Genomic DNA, 21,780 nt, shown 5'->3' on the forward strand with positions numbered 1-21,780 from the left:
TGTCTCTTTCAAGCATCAGAACTTTGTTTTTCTTACATAATTCTTATTTTTAGCTGCACAAAAGCTAAGCTCTGCCCCATCAAAGAAAACTGCCCGGGCATTTTTCCCCTGATGCTGTGCAAAGCATGATGGGATTTCCTATGTTGCTGTTCGCTTTGCCTAGCAACTGGGAGAGGTAATCAGCACACATGACAGTTGGAACTGTGTCTCATTCTCCCTGTCACCTCCTTTCAACCAAAAAGATGGCTGCCCTCGTGAAATCAAACATTTGCCTGTGACGGTCGTTATCCCTGTGCATTGTAAAACATTGTTTGCCTAATCACACCATGATTGTGGAAATGATCACTCATTCCGCAAAAAAAAATGCAGTTAAAAAAATTAAAATGGGGATACATAGCTTTAGAGGGCTGGGGACAAGGAATGGGAGGGATCCCAAAGACAAAGAGCAGCGTCCGGAGTCTATGGAGGTGGTAATCTAGCTCACCATCTTTGTACAGCAGTCATTCACAGCTGTGTCACCCTAAAGATCGAGAAACCATTGTTAATGGTTGGGGCGGGGGGCACTGATCTGCCATGTACAGTATATGACGAGTCTTGATGGAGTTATGAGAACAGAATTTTTGTAGGAAAAAAAACTTATTAGTATTTCCTCATTAATAAAGCATTTTTATGGTTTATCCTAATAGAAGAATGCATTACTTGGGGAACCAGTTGATAATAAAAAAAAAAACTTAATTTGTGTGTTAACACAGATGAGGAGGCATCCGCCTGAAACGGAATATTGCTATTTTGGGGGGTTGGGTTGGACATTTATTTATACTGCACAGAAACTGCTTGTTGATCTCTAGATGACCCCATATCCTTTGTATTCAAAACCAGAGTTCACTCTGCATAATATTTCTCCTCTGCCTTATTTAAAAGCAGTTCAAAGCATGTTGGAAGCTCTCACTAGTGGCATGTTCAACTGCATTTAATTACAGTGCGTACGGGAAGATATTCTTTCATCTGAGGAGCTTGCCGCCTAGAAAAAAACTGTAAAAATCTACACAGTTTGTTGTTATAAAAACTTCAAGGGTTTTGTTTGCTCACCGCAAACTTGTGACTTGGTAATATCATAATCAAGGGATGCTAAGGGGCAAATACAAAGTTACACAAGAATGAGAAGCATTCAGGGAAATACTGTACGCGTATTGTGTCTTGGAATGTTTTCCCATGGCTCCCATACAAGATGCAATCAATGCATTGATGAGCAACATGATTATCCTCCACAATTTCCACATTAATATTATGTGATTGTATAAGGTTTTTTTTCACAATAACCCTTTAGCAGCCAATTTATTTAGAGGCTTGCAAGTGCTCCAGGCCAATTCATTTTAGCTTATTGTTTTATTCCTTCTTTTTTACACGTCCTGCTTAGGTGATACCTTTAATGACTGTTTAACGATTAACTGTCTATTTACTGTAGTACTGCTGTTATGTGTATTTATGGCCACTTGTCACTAGAGGGCGGTGTGAGGCAATAACAGAGGACTTCTGCTTTCGGTTTCTATATTTTCTGCTAGTAGAGGGAAATCAAAGCATTCCAAGAATTTACAGCACAAGTTATGCCCACTGAGGACAAATGCAGTGAACTCATCTCAATAGAGACAACTTTATTGAAGCTGCTAATTAGTTAAACTTACATTTTTTTTATTATGAACAGCTTCCCTCTGTTGGACCTCAGCTTACAACTACAAATTTTCCCACAAGGAGGACTCCACACCTGGACTGGAAGCCAAACACTCTGTTTCCTTCCCTAATGAAAAAGAAAGATCTGTTGCAGCTTTAAAGGTAAACCGCGGTGAGAGTGATATGGAGGCTGCTATATTTATTTCCTTTTAAACAATGCAAGGTACTTGTGTTGCTCTAGCCACAGACCCTAAACAAGCATGCAGATATGGTGCTCTGACTCAAATCTGACTGCATTAGCCTCATGCTTGTTCCAGATGTATGACTCAGACACTACTAATGCCAGAAGGTCATCAGGACTGGAAGGCTACTGGTATTGTTTAAAAAAATAAATAAATGCAGCAGCCTCCACACCACTCTAACCTTGGGATTACTTTTTAGGTAGTTAATGCAATGTTCAAATATTAATTGTTAAAGGTCTAGGGGTCTGAGACACCTCTTACCTGGGCATTATTAAGCTGGGGGGAGGGGGATACACACTGAAACCAGCATAACAAAACCACGTTCCAGACCAGTTTATCTTCAACATCTTGCCATTAACATTAGGATTCATGTGAGTGAAAATATCTTAAATTTGTAGTCCTGACCTGCCAGTTTTTTTCAAGACAGACACAAACAGCACACGGAAATGTGGATGCACCATGCGCCGCCATAGGCTGTAATGTGAATTATGGCTATCGCGGCGCTCAGATAGTATTTTGGGCACCATCAAAAAAGGGCACCCAAATTACTATAAAAACAGCATAATTCAACTGCCACCAATAGCTGGCAGCTGAATTACGTCTTTCCCTGAGTGCATAGCGGCCTGGAGGGGGAGTAGTAATTAACACTTCCAAGACTTTTACAGGAGCAGGGTAAGCCGTTTTTCAGCTTCACCCTGCGCCCAAATTTCCCGGCGCTGTTTTTGCATGTATGCGGTTTCTGGCAATTTGGTGTTGGGATTATGCAGCAGCTTTTCTACTGTTCTCAGTCTCAGAAGCCCCCAAGCAATCTTGTCTTTTATCCTCAAGCCCAGTTAGTTAGCCAGGAGATCAGGGGGCCCTTACAGACCTCTCTGCACCCATCTAGTATTAACTTCAAAAACAGCTCGTATTATATTTTCAGTGAATGACAACGTCATGTTAATGTGAGGATGCTCTTGCTTTCCTGTTCATGTCCAATCATTTCTGATACACGCATAATAGCTTTATTAGATTATGCATAGTTTGAATGCACCGTGAGGCTCCTGACAAGCGCTGCCTCGGGCTGTGATGGGGTGTTGACAGCTTTAAACTGTATCAGTCTTCCTGATGTAAAATTGTTACATGGAGTCCCAAAATGTTACTCATCAGTCCCTCTGAAGCTTAATCAAAGGAAAGAATGTGCCTTTAAGACAGCTCTGTCGTGCACCAAAAATTAAAAGGGGGGAGGGGGGGAATTAATCATGAAAAATGTGGGAGAGAAAAATTACCCTTAGCTGGTTTACATCACCTGCCAATCTGCAAATGTCAAAAAGGAGCATTTCCTCCTCTTCCTGTCTGGGCACTCTGGGACGCTGATATAATGGGTTTCCTTCAGCTGACTGACAGGACAACATCTATATCTCCAGCTTCACATGGATTATCTTACTTGAGTCTAATTGAGGAAATAGGCCTGAAAAGTGTGTTTTGTTTTCCAGCCAGGAGACATATAAAAAAGGATTATTATCATGAAGCGTCAAGACACACTTGATGCGTGAAGCAAACAGCATGTCCATTATTGCTTCTGAAATGTACGGCTGCAGTATACAAGCAACACATGATGCATTATGCAGACTGTTATTATGAAATACGAGCAGATGCAAAAACTGATTTATATATTAAAGATACAGAGATTGATTTACAGAAGGTGAAGAATCTCTGTGATCCAGCAGAACTCTAACTCTGTTTCTTATAAAAAATATTGTTTGGTATTCTGCTAACTGGCTAATGGAAAATGTGTCAGGGAATATCAGTTGTGTTACCACCTTGCATTTCCAATAGTAAAGGCCCATACACACGCAATAATCAGGCTTGTGTACGGCAGCCGGCGAGCAATGAGCAATCTGCATGGGAGATGTACTCAACCAAAGCAGTGCCGATCCCCCGCCAATCCCATTGTTTGCGGTGCTCCCCCAGTCATCGCATGAGGTCAAGCACGCGATGCTCCTTGTCTATCCGTCGTCCCTCCCCTGCATAGCAACACATTGCATCATGAGCTTCACAGCTGACATGTGTGTGCAGCCCGGCTCAGCGATGTCGCCCAAACGGATCAGATCCTGATCCCCGACTGGTGACATCCATCAAAGGTGTGTACGCATCTTAATACAGGCAGTCCCCTACTTACAAACAACGCAAGTTACAGCGTTTCAGAGATACAAACAAAGTTGACTTAATGTACAAAATATACCTTACTGTTTTTGTATTACACATTTTTGTTGTTAAATGTTACAGTATTGTCATGGCCGGATTTCTGGCAAGGCCACAAAGGCCAAGGCCTCGGGCACCAGAAAAGTAAGGGGCGGGCAGCAGGGTGGCAGTAGCACTTAGCCTGCTGAATATTTGTCCCGTTACACAGAGTTTGTACATAGCAGTGGGCAGCTACCAACTGCCATAACTTACACTCGGGGAGTGAAGGGGCGGCGAAGGGCACTTACAGTGATCTCTGAACTGCCTAACTCACCGAATGTGCCACGCGTCAAGGAGCTTACAATCTAAACCCGGCTGTAGACATAATGTAAGCCCTTTCTGCATGCTTTTGTGACCACCAGCGCTTTCTGAGCGTGTTTTTTTAAATCTCCCATTGACTTACATTAAAATCGTGATAAAATTGCCACGAACACTATTTTTTGAAAAATTGCGATTGCAGCAAATTTACAGCCTAACTGTCCTCAGGAGCCTACGATCTATTCCCTGCCATGTTGGAGAAGGTGGGGTTAGGATTCTGTCATTCCGGGGGACAGCCGGTGATAGTGGGCCTTGGGTGGTAAAAAGTACATATCCGGCCCTGAGTATTGTATAAACTGTACAGGTAGTTAAAAACTTTAAAAGCACATTGAAAACAACCAAAAACATAGTGTACACTATGGGCTTGATGCACAAAGCAGTGCTAACCTACTTAGCACGTCTAAAGTCTTTAGACGTGCTAACCAGGGTGCTAAGTAGTTTAGCACTGGATTTCTCAATCAGATCGCGCGCTAAGTTTACGCGCGCAAAGTTTTCCGCGCGCAAAGTCCTATGCGCGCGCTAAGTCCCATAGGCTTTAATGGTCACTTCGCACGGAGCGCCCTGCGCTCTGTGCAGTGTGCACGTAAAGTTTTACGCGCATAAAGTTTTGCGCGTGTAAAGTTTTGCGCGTGAAAAGCTACTGTAGACGTGCTAAGGGGGTTTTCACAGGCGTGCTAACAATTAGCACCGCTTTGTGAATCAAGCCCTATATGTCCGAATCTAGAGTTCTCCCCCAAAAAATGATCTATATTTCACCATATTTAGCACAGGACTCAGGTTACAAACACATTGAACCTGTTTGTATGTATGGTCCTGCCTGTACTTGTAATTTGCAGTGATCAGCATGATTGCTTTAAGAATTAGCTTGAGTTATTATTAGGCTTTCATTTGCTTTGTAGTAAATAATAGTGATTTTGAAGTGTTTTTATTAAGCTCAGATTTTTTGGCAAGAAGAAATGCAGGTTGATTTTTGGAGCAAGTGAGATAATTCTGTGAGGGGAAGCTGAGCCTTACCTGTCTGTTTGTAATTTCCTTGGGGTAGTCACCATTCTTGTAACTCACCTTTACAAGTTGAATTATGGGCAAAAGTATTTCACTTTTAAAATTAAAGTACACATTTTTTTTGAAAGCTCGGTTTTAAAGCACACCTAACCGGAGTCAAAGCTACCTATACCTCAGTGCATTGTCCATCTATCTCAACGTTTCCTCGGTCTCAGTAATCCCCCCATGAAAAATCTGAGGTCAAATTCTCAGACAGGAAGAGGCAGGCTTGCTGCAATGTTCCCTTGTAGCACCCAAGGCCGGTTTAAGGGGCAAACTGTAGCATTACGGCTCCCCTGTGCAAAGCTAAGCCCCCGCCCCCGTGATTGCCGCAACGCTCTCCGGGCCCTGCAAGTGAAATTGCCTATCAGGCTCGGTGGGTGGGCATCAGCTGCACTCTGAGGCACGCTTTCTCCCTCCTTCTCTATGACCCTGCGTGGCGCATTTACACATAATGCGCTGGGTCATAGAGAAGGAGGGTGCAGTTTGAGTGGAGAGGGCAGGCAGCATGCAGCAGAGTCGTGGTGCGGGGGCCCCAGCAGAAGTCGGGGCCGCAGGGCGATTGCCCCCATTGCCCCTATAGCAGTGCCAGCCCTGCTAGCACCCTGCCATTCCCATCCCTTCCTGTCCCATTCACACCCCTTACAGAGAAACAGAGATGGAGTAAATGTGAGATACTTGCCTAAGACGAGGGAAGCCTCTGGATCATTTAGAGGCTTCCTACTTTCTCCTCCAGACCACTGCTGGTGCCTGTGACCCTCTGGAAGTTCACGCCTGCACTCCTATTGGTGCATGAGCGGCTTCAGCTTAATGTGCAGGCCAGCCATACTCGAGCAGACGCAGTACATGAAGTGGAGCACGGCCACAATATCATATCATACAAGCTTTTGCTGGATATGTTCCGGGGGTCTGAGTGTGGCAACGGTCGGGCCAGGAGGATCCAGAGGCTTCTCTCTTCTTAGGTAAGTATCTCATTTTTTATTTTACTCCACCTCAAGTATACTTTAAGAGGAGAAATTGGGAGGGTTATAGGTTCTTCCTGTCTGAAAATGTAACTTGAGCAAAAAGTCAAATATTTCAAGGAGTAATTACAGAGACCAAGGGAATGAGGAGAGGAACAGTCATAACTCAGGGGTACTTGGATCCAGCATGAACATACCTCTGTGCTTACTTTAGGTAGTTTTGTCTCGAGTCAGGTATCCTTTAAAGGGAATTTGTTTGAGTTGAGTCAGATAATTATTACTAGAAATATCATTACCCCAAATAGTATTAATTTTTTTTAAATCAAGTGCAAAGTGTAGTCCTAGAACTATCTGTCAATATTTTTTGGACTGCTGGAATACTTCTTATATGCTGTAAGACTGTTCAAGTGGACCTGTACTCATTTTGCTCCCTTGGTACATACGCCAGAAATCCTCGCAAATATTTGTTAAAATAGCCTTATACGCTTAGAAAAAGATTTTTCTTCTGTGGCTTCTCCCCTGTGTCCAGGAGTGAGCCCCATAGCTCTATAGCTATACCGCTGGTTATACCTAACTTATTAAATAAGCTACCAGTACTAGAGATGGCCCGAACGGTTTGCCAGCAAACTTCTGGGGTTCGCGATTGCGGAGAACCGCAAACTTTACCGGAAGTTCGATTCGCCCCCATAGTGCATCATGAGGGTCAACTTTGACCCTCTACATCACAGTCAGCAGGCACATTGTAGCCAATCAGGCTACACTCCCTCCTGGAGCCCCCCCCCTTATAAAACGCAGGCAGCGTCAGGCTTTACACTCACTCGTGTGCCTGCAGTAATTAGAGAAGGGAGAGCTGCTGCAGAGAGAGATATTGGGAATGTTTAGTTAGGCTCATGTAGGCTTGTTAGCTTGCTCCTTGCTGATTCTTATTGCTAAAAACGCACCCTTCAACAGCTCTTTTGAGATCTAATCTTGGTCTTGTGATCTATTTTTTTTTTTTTTGTGTGTGGCCCACTTGCATTATATACAGCCCTCTCAGTCAGTCGCAACTGGCCTTTGGCCCCTTGGTGGTAATTACTACTGTGCCAGGTGCAGATTTGTAATACCCATCACTGCATATAACTACCTGTTGTTCACTTCAGTGCACCCACCTACCTACGTGACCGCATGCAGTGTCACTGTGCCTGTCCGTTCCTGTCTGTGTGTGACAGGTGTACATTATAATACCCATCACTGCATATACCTACCTGTTGTTCACTTCAGTGCACCCACCTACCTACGTGAGCGCATGCAGTGTCACTGTGCCTGTCCGTTCCTGTCTGTGTGTGACAGGTGTACATTATAATGCCCATCACTGCATATACCTACCTGTTGTTCACTTCAGTGCACCCACCTGCCCACGTGAGCGCACGCAGTGTCACTGTGCCTGTCCGGTACCTGTCTGTGTGTGATAGGTGCACATTGTAATACCCATCACTGCATATACCTATTACCTGTTGTTCACTGCAGTGCACCCACCTACCTACGTGAGCGCACGCAGTGTGGACATTTGCAGAACAAGCTGGCATGGCAACACCCAAGATAATAAGGTCGTTGCTTCATTGTGGAAAGACCAAATTCGATCAGCTGGACACTCAGTCACTGTTGTTCTGTCATTCAGCTACCTCAGCCCGACCATATGGGCTTGAAAACTGCCATCGCCTGCACTCTGGCCATGGTGCACACCAGTCCAGCACGGCTGTCACAACACAAACAGCTGTTTGTGGTGTGTTACACAGTGAGTTTGGTGTGTCAGTGTGAAGCAGTACTCTAATTACACGCTGCTGTGTGTCAAATCCTGATTTTTCCCGGGGAGTATCCCACTCTGACATGCCCCCCTCTAGGTGTTAGACCCTCCAGGTGTTGTGGCCAGCATAAATGTTTCTAGTTTTCATAGTTCGCCTCCCCATTGAAGTCTATTGCGGTTCGCGAAAGTTCTCACAAACTGAACTTTTGTGGAAGTTCGCGGTTTGCGAACCGAAAATCGGAGGTTCGAGCCATCTCTAACCAGTACTTGTTTTATTTTTATTAATTAGAGATTAATTTTCACAGAATTTCAGTGCTACATTATGTGTTGTAACGCTCGATAGCTCCTTTTGCTCCCTTTACTGCAGGTTTAGCGTGCCTTATCAGAGTTAACGTGCCGTATCAACGTTAATGTGCCTTATCAGAGTAGCATAGCAAGCTCTACGAACATATGCCTGCTAACTGGCAATGACGAGAGCTCCACTCGTCCTGCCCTGAGCCTCTGCGGGTCCAGTCACTTTAAAGGACATTATCCTCGCACTTTGATTGGCCCAATAGGCTGCTTGTCGCTTGACAGGAATTTTGACAGGCAGCCTTTTGGGCCAATCAAAGTGCGGGGATAATGTCCTTTAAAGTGATTGGACCCGCAGGGGCTCAGGGCAGGATGAGTGGAGCTCTCAGCATTGACAGTTAGCAGACATACGTTTGTAGCGCTTGCTATGCTACTCTGGTAAGGCATGATAACTTTGATAAGGTACTTTAAAGGGACACTTAAGCCAGGAATACAAAAATCAGTTTTACTTTCCTGGGGCTTCTACTAGCCCCCTGCAACCGTCCCGTGCCCTCGCGATCATTCACGGAGCTTCCAGTCCCCCACCGCCAGTTAGTTTTGTTTCCGCTGACAGGCCCAACAGGCCTGGCCACGCATATTTTTCTTGCGTTCCCGTCTGCAATAGTGTCTGTCCTATGCAGAATGTTTGTGAGGAAGGGAACATGAAGAAGGAAATGAGTGGCCAGGCCTGTGCAGGCGCAGAAAGCCCGCCGACTCCCTGTCTGCGAAAACAAAACTAGCTGGCGGCGGGGGATCCGGAGGCTCCGTGAGTGACTGCGAGGCCATGGGATGGCTGCAGGGGGCTGGTAGAAGCCCCAGGAAAGTAAAACTGATATTTTATTCCTGGCTTAAGTGTCCCTTTAACTCTGATAAGGCACATTAACTCTGATAAGGCATGTTAACTCTGATAAGGCATGCTAAGCATGCAGTAAGGGGAGCAAAAGGAGATAGTGAGCGTTACATGAGGTAACACTCGCTATTTGTTATAGTGAATCAACCCCTATGGGTGTATTTATTGTGATAAAACTTACAAGGGCAGATAGAGCACATAAGCTTTAATGATTGTAACCCGAAGTACGTAGTGTGTGTATTACATAAAATACGCAAACTATACAACATGAGTGATGTAGCTTCCGTGACACCCTGTAAAATGTATATGTGTGCTTTCTGCACACTAACAATATATTAGTGACTAAAGCCCTGTTATGCTTTATTCAGATAATAACTTTAACAAGTGAACTTTTTTGTATCGTTAGTAAATATACTGTAGGGCCAGCAAATTATTATTATTGATTTATAAGGCGCTAACATAATCCGTGGCACTGAATGCCTGATGTTTACGGCTATCCTTTTAATCTTTCCTGTACATCTGTAGAAATACTTCTAATATTATCCAGTCTGTATTGATGTCTGGGCAAGGCAGTGAATCAGGATACCACTTGGCAATCCTGACTCCAGGGCCGGGCCGAGGCATAGGCTGGAGAGGCTCCAGCCTCAGGGCGCAGTGTAGGAGGGGGCGCAGAATTCATTCAGCTGTCATTCCTAATTGTGTTTGAAGCAGAAAGAAATACGAAAAGGGGATACATGGCAGTGACTGCAAGCCAGATAACTAGATATTAAGGTGTTGGGGAGGTTGTGGGCCCTGTGGCCCTCTTAGTCTAATAGCAATCCGTGTGTGACAGCTGGGGTGGCAGGGATGGAGGGGAGCACTTTGGTGTCTCAGCCTTGGGTGCTGGAGGACCTTGTCCCGGCTCTGCCTGACTCTATTTGTTTTCCTCATTTTGTGATAACTAGTGTTTAGTTTATGTTTGCAATATCTTACATGAGGTTTATCTCACAGTGCAAGGAACCGAAAGAAGGACAGAGGTCAAGTCTTGCAGCACAGGGCATATAGTGTACGATATGAGTGAGTGGGGGCTTTGAGTGAGTTTTATTTAGGGTTAGAATCCACTCACTTTTTCCCACCTTAGGGGGGCTTTTCTGAAGTTTAGGGAAAACTTATTTCTCTTGTATTCACCATTTCAGTTTGTATCAATGTACTTTGGTATAATTCAGTTTTGATTCTGGATTCTAGAACTAACCGATGGTTCCTTGAAAACACATCTACTGTAGAAATAAATGTTAATACTTGTAAAAAGCATGCAAAGTCCTAGGTCATGGCCACTATTGTCAGCGCAGATGATTTTTATTAATTTTAGAATAAATGTGCATTTCAAATTCTATTCCATTCTTGCAAAACAAAAATGTTAAAAGTGCAAATTCTTGGTACAATAGACGAGAGGCCCTAGCTCCTCACTACTGAGATACTTGTGCTTCTTCATACCCTGTACCTTCCTCAGCAACCAGAACACAAACCTGTCCAAATGTTTGTCAGATTCTGGGTTGGCTTGATTTCAACCAATGCTGCCTGGGTTTGTGGAAAATTGCTGGAGTGTCCGGTGCACATTTAACCAAGCATTAGTAGAACTTTATGTCGCCTTCACCAGCAAATTTCAAAAGTTCAGAGAGCTTTGTTAAATTTGTAAGGTACGGATTTTATCCTGTTGAATAAAGTTTAAAAAGTACTTGGATATGGATATTGATATCATGGATATTTGCCCGCTTCATCAGGCAATAAAAAGGAGAAACTGCCTAAGAGTCTTAGCAAGCAAAAGCACCTCCGGAATATCCGTGAAACTCGTTGCGTTGTTTGGAGTTTTCGCTAAGTCTTGTAGTCCACCCTTGGTGGATGCATGTTACTCCTATCCGTTTCCTCCTACAGAGAGCGGCTTCTTAACCCGACCGGGGTTGGGTTCAATCTCCCCACCTGCTCATACAGTGGTTGCCTTAGTGGTAACCCACCTTTGTGAGTACCCTTTTCTTCTGAATTCACCAAATATTTTGTGTTAAAATACTACACTAGTAGGGGCTCTTGATTGTTCCTTTTGCCTTCCAAGTACCTCGGTGACTAGGTACTCTAGTGACACACCTGAACACTAGAGAAAATTGCAGTGAGCCTTCATCATAGATTTTTCTCCCAGCATGCATCTGAGTTGGAAGCTTCCTGTAGTCATAGTTAGTCCTGTGACCACAGCCCAAGTAAAATTAAACGAAGAGCTTTTGATAATGTAAATTGGACCTGGCTAGATAAAGTACTAGATAAAATGAATATACAGGGAACAATAAGAAAGCTAATTAGTGCAATGCATACAAACCCAAAAGCAAAAATCTACACACCAGGATTTCTTTCTGAAGCTTTCCCCCTAGAGAAAGGAACAAGACAGGGATGCCCTCTGTCTCCCTTACTCTTTAATCTAGCCCTAGAACCCCTGATCCAACAATTAGAGAAACACATACCAGGCATAGAAGTGGGTAATGAATTGATTAGTCAGGCCATGTTCGCCGATGATATTTTGTTGTTTTTGAAAGACCCGGCATCTCAACTAGAAATAGCCCTTAAAGTCATACAAGAAGTGGGCACTTTTAGCGGCTTCAAGATTAATGTCTCTAAAAGTGAACTTTTATACCTGTCCCTCTGTGCACCCAGGCATAACTTAAACCATCTCTCGGTTAAGGTTAAATCGGTTATTACATACCTAGGAATTAAAATCCATAAAGACCCAAACATGCTATACACTCTTAACTATGATCCCTTGATCAGAGACCTAAAACGACAACTAATGAGGTGGGAGAACTTGCCTATCAACTTGGCAGGCAGGGCAGCCCTGATAAAGTCGGTCACATTTGGTAGACTCCTCTACCCCTTGCAGACTATCCCTTTACTGCTGAGACATTCAGATATAAAAGAACTCAACAGAGCTTTCTCCAGGTTCCTGTGGAAAAATAAAAAACCCAGAATAGCTCTAACCAAACTAACACTCCCCAGAATATGGGGAGGCCTGGCAATCCCAGACATTCGTCGCTACAACCTTGCTTGTCTTGCTAGACACGTGAGAGACTGGCTTAATAAGAGCAGCATCTACTCCAACTACTCACTCGAGGCATCCTTTGCAGACCCCTGGTCTTTAGCTGGCCTCCTACACACCCCCCAAAAACATATGCCCCCAAAACTAAAAAATAGCAAAGTTATTAAGGATACCGTTCAAACATGGAGGGCGATAAGGAAAATCTATGGGGTACCACAACAGGTCTCCAAATACATGCCATTCTGGGGAACACCAGGGTTTCCGGCCAGTATAGCCCATGGAGGGTTTTTGTCATGGCTAGATAGGGGAATCGAACGCTTGGGGCAGCTCTGTGATATGCGTAGGGGGAGAATCTTATCATTTCAGGAATTAAGAGCCAAATTCAATATCCCCAAAAGTCATTTCCTTTATTATTGCCAGCTAAAATCCTTTATACGCAGCAAAATAACTAATATCACTGATATAGCGATGCCAGACGCATTTGATAGATTTATCTCCCCACAAACTTACCAGGTATCACTTTCTGAAATCCACTCCAGACTCCAGGAAATAAAAATTGCAGACAAATCGTTAAACAATCTATCTAAATGGAAAAAAGACATGCCCATAGACGATATTGAAGGGAAAATTCTAGAAGGGTATAGAACAGTACATAAAATAGTACCAGGGGAACAATGGAGGGAATCGCAACTGAAGCTTATTCACAGAGCAAAATATGCCTTCAACATTAAATATAAAACTCCTCCGGCGTACTACTCGCCTAGGTGCCCCAAGTGCTCATTGCAAGATGCGGATGTCTTTCATTGTTTGTGGGCTTGTCCGATGATTGTAAAGTTTTGGAGTGATATTATTATCTATGTCAAACATATGTGTAAAACTCAGCTGACCTTGGATCCACTTATGCTATTGTTTAATTATGTTGAACCCCAGGGACGGGAGAACCCCGGTCCACATATATCTAATCCCAGTAATCTAGTGCACTTGATTATAATAGCCTCTCGCAAAGTCATCTTCAATAAATGGATTTACCCCAATGTCCCGACGGTCTGGGATGTCAAGGAAGAACTTTATCATCTTTTCAACCAGGACAAATTGGAAGCAATCATCCAAAAAGACAAAAAGACAACGGGCTTTTTCAGAAAATGGAAAATGTTTATTTTAATCTCTTTTTCGGATACTGAAATTAAAAATATAATGGAACATTTCAAATACACTAAGTGGTATCTGACGAGTCACCTACAAGGAACATTGGGCAAGTTGGCTATTTCCTAAAATTAATGTTGTTTAAGAAACACACAAAGAGATGACAGAGGGGAGAGGGGGGGTTGGGGGGGAGGAGTGGGGAAAAAGCAAGAAGTATATAGTTCTTGATATCACGAACAAATGAGCGCTTAACATGTGAAGCTTAACGCAATCAATCCCATATAGCTGTATCTAAATTTGTTCGATCACTCATGTTCATCTTTTAACATATTGAATGTTTGTAACAGAAAATAAAATAAAATTTGTTTTAAAAAAAAAAAAAAATTAAACGAAGAGGTTTTTTTTTAGTTTTGAAACAGAAAGTATCCATTGCTGGGATCCCTCCTTCTGCCAGCAATGCAATTGTGTAGCGGTCACCCCACACTGTCACCTGAAATATCAAGTTCCGATCCTTGTGAGCGAAAGTAATTGAGCATGTGTATGTACCTTACAGGATGTGGTCTACGGTGGAAATCCACCTATACTGGCCACATTACATGAAGAAAATAAAATACTGTATCATACAAAGCAATCCCTGTGGACACGCTAGTCAATGCTATGCAGGCAGAAGTGTTCAGAAATGAAACCTAATGTGGTTGCATACTTCAAGCACGCCTTACAGGTGCCTTTTTATATTTACAGTATATAGATCTAGCCATAACATTTTTATGCATTTATTTTTCATTTTCAAGTGTGCATACATTTTGTGAGCTCCTATTAGAGATGGGAAGTTCGGATCTTTTCAATGATCCGGATGATTCGAATCGGATCATTGAAGAGATCCGGATCTTTGATCCGAATCTCGGATCATTTTACTAACGAAGCATTCGGGGGTGAAATGAATAGCAGGACAGGTCTTTCCCTGCCGTGGACAGGAGAAGGGGAGGGGGGTGGACACACAGAGAAGGGGAGAAGATGGACAGAGGGCAGGGAGTGGACAGAGACGGGAGGAGGGACGAGCAGAGAGCAGAAATGTTTGTTTGCACACAATACCCACATGCTGCAATCATATGCTTTACATATATATCACCTATATGCTCATCTGTGTACTTTGAAAGCAAACGTCGCAGTAAAAGAAAGCATTCCCCACAGCATTCCCAGAAGATAAGTGCAGCTGTTTAGTGCCGAGTGCAGTAGGATCATATTGCCTTTCAATCACAGTGCCTGCAGTTACTGAGCTATCCTGAGCTGAGCCAAAAGTTTCCAATGTGATCACTGTGCACAAGTAGGAATAGACAGCCTATAATGAGCAGCACATTTCAGCCAGTATGTGTGCTCTACACATATCTGGCAGTGGCACCGATGTCCCCTCTCTCTCATCTACCTTTGGCTGCAAGGCTGGCTCCCCTCCAACTCAGCTATCCATCCCTGCTCTGCTTCCAGGACCCCGCTGCCCGCTGAGAGGGGGGTGTGTCGCTCCTTGCCCCGCCCCTTTTTCGATCCGAATCACTCATTTTGATGATTCGGATGATTCAACTCACAAAATAGATTCGGATCAAAGATCCGAATCGTTCATGATCCGGACAACACTAGCTCCTATATATATCCTATATAATAAAACCCCTGTCCCTGTGTCCTCCTGTGTCTGTGCGTCCTGTCCTGACAGTTTGTTGTCTGTGAACCTTATTGCATTGTGGGAAATAATAGCTTTTTCTAATTGCCAAGCAAGCAATAGTTTTGTGTGTATTTTTCTAAATAATAACCGTGGCGCCCCAAGTAAAAAATCAGTGCAGTGCTGCTGTGTGAGGACGAATCCTGGCATCCAAACAGTCAGTAATATAAAATAAACACAGCGCACATGTACTCTTCTCGATAGTCGATATGCTTCTCCACTGCTCCACCTGTATGCACTCAAAGTGCAAATAGAGCAAGCAGGGAGGCTTTTAGTGGAATATACACAAGTTTTATTGCTGGATAAAAGGTACAGACAGGCAACCCGAGGATAGGCACTAACTTTAAGAGGGTCCTAATCCACTTAGGACCCTCCCTGGCTGGTAAAGCTTCCCACCTGATGTGGTACTATGGCCCCTCAACTCGAACCTGTATCTTTGTTGCCCGCTCCTGTCCTGACTAGTTTCGGCTACTGCCGTCTTCAGGGGGTTTATCCATAGCACCACATCAGGTGGGAAGCGTTACCAGCCAGGGAGTGTCCTAAGTGGATTAGGACCCTCTTAAAGTAAGTGCCTATCCTCGGGTTGCCTGTCTGTACCTTTTATCCAGCAATAAAACTTGTGTATATTCCACTAAAAGCCTCCCTGTTTGCTCTATCCTCAGGTTGCCTGTCTGTACCTTTTATCCAGCAATAAAATGTGTGTATATTCCACTAAAAGCCTCCCTGTTTGCTGTATTTGCACTTTGAGTGCATACAGGTGGAGGAGTGGAGAAGCATATCGACTATCGAGAAGAGTACATGTGCGCTGTGTTTATTTTATAATAGTTTTGTGTGCACAGGACATGTGCGTTGTGAGGGGGGGGGGGTGTCACTGCCGTGGCCTAGCGCCCGTTTTATATGGGGCGGGCCTATATATAATTTTTTCTTCATGGAAGGTAGATCATTTGTTTTGTGGTGACTGTAGTTATTCTAACTTCCTTTTTGAATCACCAATCTGAATATGCTATAAATAAGCGTTACATAAAAAACAAGCTATTTCCATTAAATAAATGTGCCTGTATCTTATCAATAATTAGAAAAGGGTTGGACATTTTATACGGCTGCTATTTCTTTACAGAGCATGCATGAACATTGTACTGCCAAAGAATAAAGCTATTGTATTCACAGTGGAGCAGTATTTGAAGTTTCCTTATTACTACAAACATTTGTTTTAATGTTTATGCTATTTTATGTGGTGACAATCTGAAAACAATAACTTCAAGCCATTGACATAAACCGGCTGTTAGGTCCATGTGGGATTTAGGCTGATAAAAAGAAAAATAGCTGCAGAGAAAAAAACTATTTTATTTGTAAAACTCGGAATTTAGCCTGTAGAGATTTGGGTTTACCAGCAATAAAGGTAGGTACGCAAGTATTATAAACTGTTAAGGGCACAGCATTGCCTTCCTTTCATAGTCCCCGAGGACACAATTAAAAATTATAGAATGTGGAAAGCTGTTATTAGCATAACTATTGAGCTGAACAGAAATCAACATGTATGTTTCTTTTTCACTCTACGCCAGGCCTGCTGCTAGCAAACGGATCCAGAACACCAGTTATGGGCGCTCCAATTCTATGGAAAAATTGCTTGCTCAGCTTGTGTTACTTATCAAAGCCTTTCTCTTTGTATCTCAGCACATATTTCCGATTTCTACGTACATTAGCTACTAGTTATGATAGAAAGCCTTTTTACAGTCATGTTATATGCAGTTTGCTGAACGTAAACTGTCAATATGATTACTGCCAGATGTATACCAGTTTTTGGAGTTCCCACCTTTACTAAAGTTTAGAGAATGAGCCTTCAAGTGTTGTTCCGGTGTAACAAAACTCAAGAAGAATTGCGATACAGCACAATCCCAGTTATCCGGAATTCCACTAACTTGAAGTCTCAAGCAACCAGCACCTGAGGCTGCTTGAGGGCCCGTTCACACTGCACGCGTTTCCAGCCGCGTTTTGGAAACGCGTGCAGGTGGCCAAAACGCACGACATCAGACATTGCATAGAGTGCAATGTCTGATGTTCACACTGCATGCGTTCCGGACCTGTGCGGTCCGGGAACGCATGCTGCACGCAGATTTTGCAAAAACGCGTGGCTGTCCCATTCACTTTTCAGTGATGGGATCAGCCACGCAACGCACACAAACGCGGATGGCCATGCGTTCGTATGCGTTGCGGTCCGCACGCGTTCCGCACGCATGGCCATCCGCATTTCTGATCTGAACGGGCCCTGAGACTTACAGCAGTTTGCAGCCAGTTTCTAGCCCTGATTGCCAGAAAATCTTTACAAATATCTGGATTTCGGGGCTCCCCCAAGGCCTCCCCAGCTCTCCTCACCTCTCAGAAGCCTTGGAGGACCTTTCTTTTGCAAAAATTAGTCGGCGGACGGATCACTGTGCCAGACCCCCTCCATTCACAGCTACAGCTCTAAATCAAGGCCCCAGCTTCAGTCTTTATGTTATTGTTTTGCTAGTATCTTCCTTGTGCCCTGCAGACTTCTCCCAGGTACCAGGATTGTGTGCAGAGGCCACCAGTCAGGACAAAGCCCGCCTGAAGGACACAGGCCACCAGCAGGACAGGAAGATGACTGTATTTTAACATTAATCCAGAGTTTATGTTATGTGTATAGAGTGGGGTATAGTACAATATTAGCTAGGCCTATTTTTAACATTGAATCTCAAGCGACCAGAAAGCACTCTTATCCGGCATCAGCCAATCCCGGTGTGTGGCGGATAACGGGGACTTTGCTGTATTTCCAATAAGGTGATGGATTTGTAAGGCTCTGATTTGCTCTGCTTGTTGCCTACTTTGACCTTCACATGGAACGGAAGCAAAACATGACTGTGTGTAGTAAGCAGACAGGAGCAAGCACCAGAGCCTAACACTAAAGCACGTGGTGCATCACCTCTGATAGACACCACCTTGAAGTGCGAATATTTAAGAGCTGTAAAGTAGCATTTTGACCAGTTAATGAAATGCATAGTTCCTTTAGAGCTTATGAGTCCGATGTGATCAGCTTGTGTTACGTATCAAAGCCTTTCTCTCTGTCTCAGCACATATTTCAGATTTCTACATACATTAGCTACTCGTTATGATAGAAAGCCTTTTTACAGTCATGTTATATGCAGTTTGCTGAACATAAACTGTCAATATGATTACTGCCAGACGAGCAGCTCCTATGGCAATGCATAATAAGCAAGTATTGGGCTTTATAGCTCTGGACTTTGTGCTTTTCTGGATACATTCATATAAAGATACCTGCAAAAATGTAAATCCTGTGTAGGACTTGAACCTGAACTCCAGTCTTGGTTGAGGACATATGATAGGCACTTTGGTACACATGCATATGGTACTGAACTGAGGCAGTGGGGCAGTAGCGTGCATATTCTCCACTGGGGTGTATAACATGGCCTCTCCAGATCTACTCATGAGGTTTATAAAGATTTAAGGTGAACTATTTCAGGCAGAATAAAAGTAAAATGTAGAAAGGATCCACCAACATATTATGTAGTCACTATAATAACAATTTTGTTTTCTGTTTGCTTTTGAAATGACATAGTTTTCAAGATTTTGCTGAGTTCACTCAGGGGTCTATTTATAAAGGTGTGTAATGAGTTGAGCTGACCTGGGGATAATGTTTAACTTTTTCAAATTGGAGATTTCATGTAAAGTAAACCTGAGGCAATTTGGAGGAAAATATTTTTACATACCTGGGGCTTCCTCCAGCCTCCTGTAGTCCATCTGTTCCCTTTGTGTCTGTCCGGTCCCCTCTGTTGCGCCACTGTGAAGACCGTGATCTGGCTGGGTTGTAGGCCATTGTGCATGCACAGTCCCAACTCACACCATCTGAGGTAAAAAGTGCTGCCCGTCTCCTTCCCATATCTGTTCTGATACAATTTTAGAAATAAAGCAGTCTACACTTAGTACTGCTGTTATTTTTTTATGTTCACACCTCCTACACCGTACTGATACCAATTGGAGGAGGGGACCATAGCCTTGAGCTTGGAGGACTTACGCAATAACCTTGGGTACTAAAGCTCTCCATACAACCTTATAATGTGGGTTGTATGCGACTGGTAAGCCTTAAGGGGCCCATACACCTAACGATTTTCCCGCCGATATACAGTAGATTCGATCACTGTGATCGAATCTGCTGTGAAAACATTGCGCAAAAGCTGACAGAACGATCAATTTCCATCTGAAATCAATCGTTCCCGTCGATTCCCGTCGATCCGTCCGTGCGGAAGATTTTGCTCGATCGCTGGCGGGTCGGGAGTGCGTCGATAGCAGCGTTCGAATGCCCGACGACCAACTCTAGCTGCAATACATTACCTGTTCTGCCGCCACGACTCCCCTCCGGGTCCGGCTGGCTTAGCTGAACTTCCTGTCCCTGTAGAAAGTTTAAACAGTAGAGTGCCCTCTTCTGTTTAAACTTCCCCAGACAGGAAGTTCAGTGAAGCCAGCCGGACCCGGAGCCCAGCCCGGAGAAGAAGACAGCGTAGACCCGTGGAGTCGCGCCGGTTGGAGCAGGTAATGTCAAGCTGGTGGGGGGGGGGGCAGTGGCAGCTTCACAGATTGTGATCGATTTCATGCTGAAGTTGATTCACAATCTGTTTGCAGTAAAGGCAGCCATACGATCCCTCTCTGATTAGATTCAATCAGAGAGGGGTCTATCTGTTGGTCGATCTGATGGCAAATCGACCAGTGTATGGCTGCCTGTATTCCTTTGTCTGGTGTTGGGATGTACATTAGACTGTTGGAATCCGGATAGCTAAGCACAGTGGAAGTTTGTTACTCGATTTGACCTTCACTCATTTGCTTACATATACTGTTTGGATCTTTGGACATTGTTCTCCCTCAGCCAAAGCCGTTTACTGTTATCCATTGGCTCTGATTTTTCGTTTTGTAAATCAGCACTATTGCCAATGGCTTGGATTATTGTTATTGGCCTTGTAAATGTGTGTATACCAGTTTTTTGAATTCCTACCTTTACTAAAGTTTAGAGAATGAACTTTCAAGTGTTGTTCCTGTGTAACAAAACTCAAGGAGAATTGCGTCAGGTGATGGATTTGTAAAGCTCTGATTTGCTCTGCTTGTTGCCTACTTTGACCTTCACATGGAACAGAAGCAAAACATGACTGTAATAGTAGTAAGCAGACAGGAACAAGCACCAGTGCAAAGCTTGGGGTGCATCACCATGTGATAGACATTGCCCTTAAGTGTAAATATTGAAGAGCTGTAACGTAATATTTTTGACCAGTTAATGAAATGCATAATTCCTTTAGAGCTCTTCATTGCACTGTAATCAGCTTAATGCTGAAGCCATCATACTTTGTGCTGAACAACTCACATTTCTGTATACACCGGGATATTAAGGTGACCTTACCGTCATTGTCTGGTCAGACAGATATGCCATGCACTGAAGAAGATGTTAGCGGTAGTAGCGGAGGGAGTGATCTCAGAAGAGCTGGAATGTAAGCTTCAGCAGTGCTTTGTTAGTATAAGTGATCGCAGCATTTACTCTGCAATTGTTTTAATCAATAAGAGCACATTTCATCTCACTTGGGACTCGGGGCATAGATATTATCTCGTTGATGCTTTTGACAAAGGTTCACTAAAGCTCCTTTAAACTTTAATGTACATAAACACAGCCAGAGGGTCCTGGATTGACATCCTGGCAATTTTCCAGCTTGCTCAGTCTGCTTTATAAATGGCAGCTGCCATAAGAAAAAAAATCAAATCTTTGCAGCATCATTAGCTGAAGTCCCAGCCTGTACTCTCTGCTTACGACCGGCACTCTCTGCAGCTGCTCATTTAGATTTCCATCGTACAAATGTATTTGGTGTACTGAGCCTTATTTAAATGTTGTGATAGTTGTCTCAGCGCAAACATTGGGTTTGGAGCTGGGCACCACAGCCCACACTTTCCAATATGTGTTCTTTTCTGCACCACATTACAAGCCAGTCATTTTTTTTTTAATATTGACATGGTGTATTTGACAGCCCCCACGTTTCCGGCAACCTTCACCTTTTTGCTGAATGCTGCTAATGTAAGTACAGATGTCCAGTGACATCCCTGTTTCTTCTAGGTTAGACACTGTACAAAGTCAGCAATGCGGTCTGTAAAGCAAACCTCCAGTGCTCTTCGTAATTCTTAGTCTCCTTTTGGCAGATGTTGTCCCCAAGACCATTGTTCTTGTTGTAAAGTAAAGCAAGAGTAGGAGGTAAATAAGCAATATCCTTTGAAAGCAAACCTGGCTGTGAATCTTGGTACAGTGCCCACTGCAGTCTTACTACCATTATTAAAAAGAAAGCTAACATCCTTACTCAGAACAAATGCTGCCACCATGACTCTCCTCACCATCAGAACAAGTGCAGCCACCATGACTCTCCTCACCATCAGAACAAGTGCAGCCACC

General features: G+C 43.6%; 1 protein-coding gene across 9 annotated transcripts in view; it reads left to right on the top strand.

Annotated features, from left to right (window-relative positions):
* The window catches only part of CREB5 (cAMP responsive element binding protein 5), an 839,414-nt gene that overhangs the window by 544,356 nt on the left and 273,278 nt on the right, over nucleotides 1-21,780 (top strand). Inside the window, exon 1 of one of the 9 annotated variants that reach the window (XM_068236075.1) lies at nucleotides 20,733-20,836. The exons of the other annotated variants lie outside the window; for them this stretch is intronic. Coding sequence (XP_068092176.1) covers nucleotides 20,772-20,836 — 65 coding nt within the window. The 5' untranslated portion in view covers nucleotides 20,733-20,771. Of the gene's footprint in view, nucleotides 1-20,732; nucleotides 20,837-21,780 lie in introns of those variants that run through there. 9 annotated transcript variants of the gene reach the window in all.

Source organism: Hyperolius riggenbachi, chromosome 5 (assembly GCF_040937935.1).
Source record: "Hyperolius riggenbachi isolate aHypRig1 chromosome 5, aHypRig1.pri, whole genome shotgun sequence".
Taxonomy (NCBI): Eukaryota; Metazoa; Chordata; class Amphibia; order Anura; family Hyperoliidae; genus Hyperolius; species Hyperolius riggenbachi.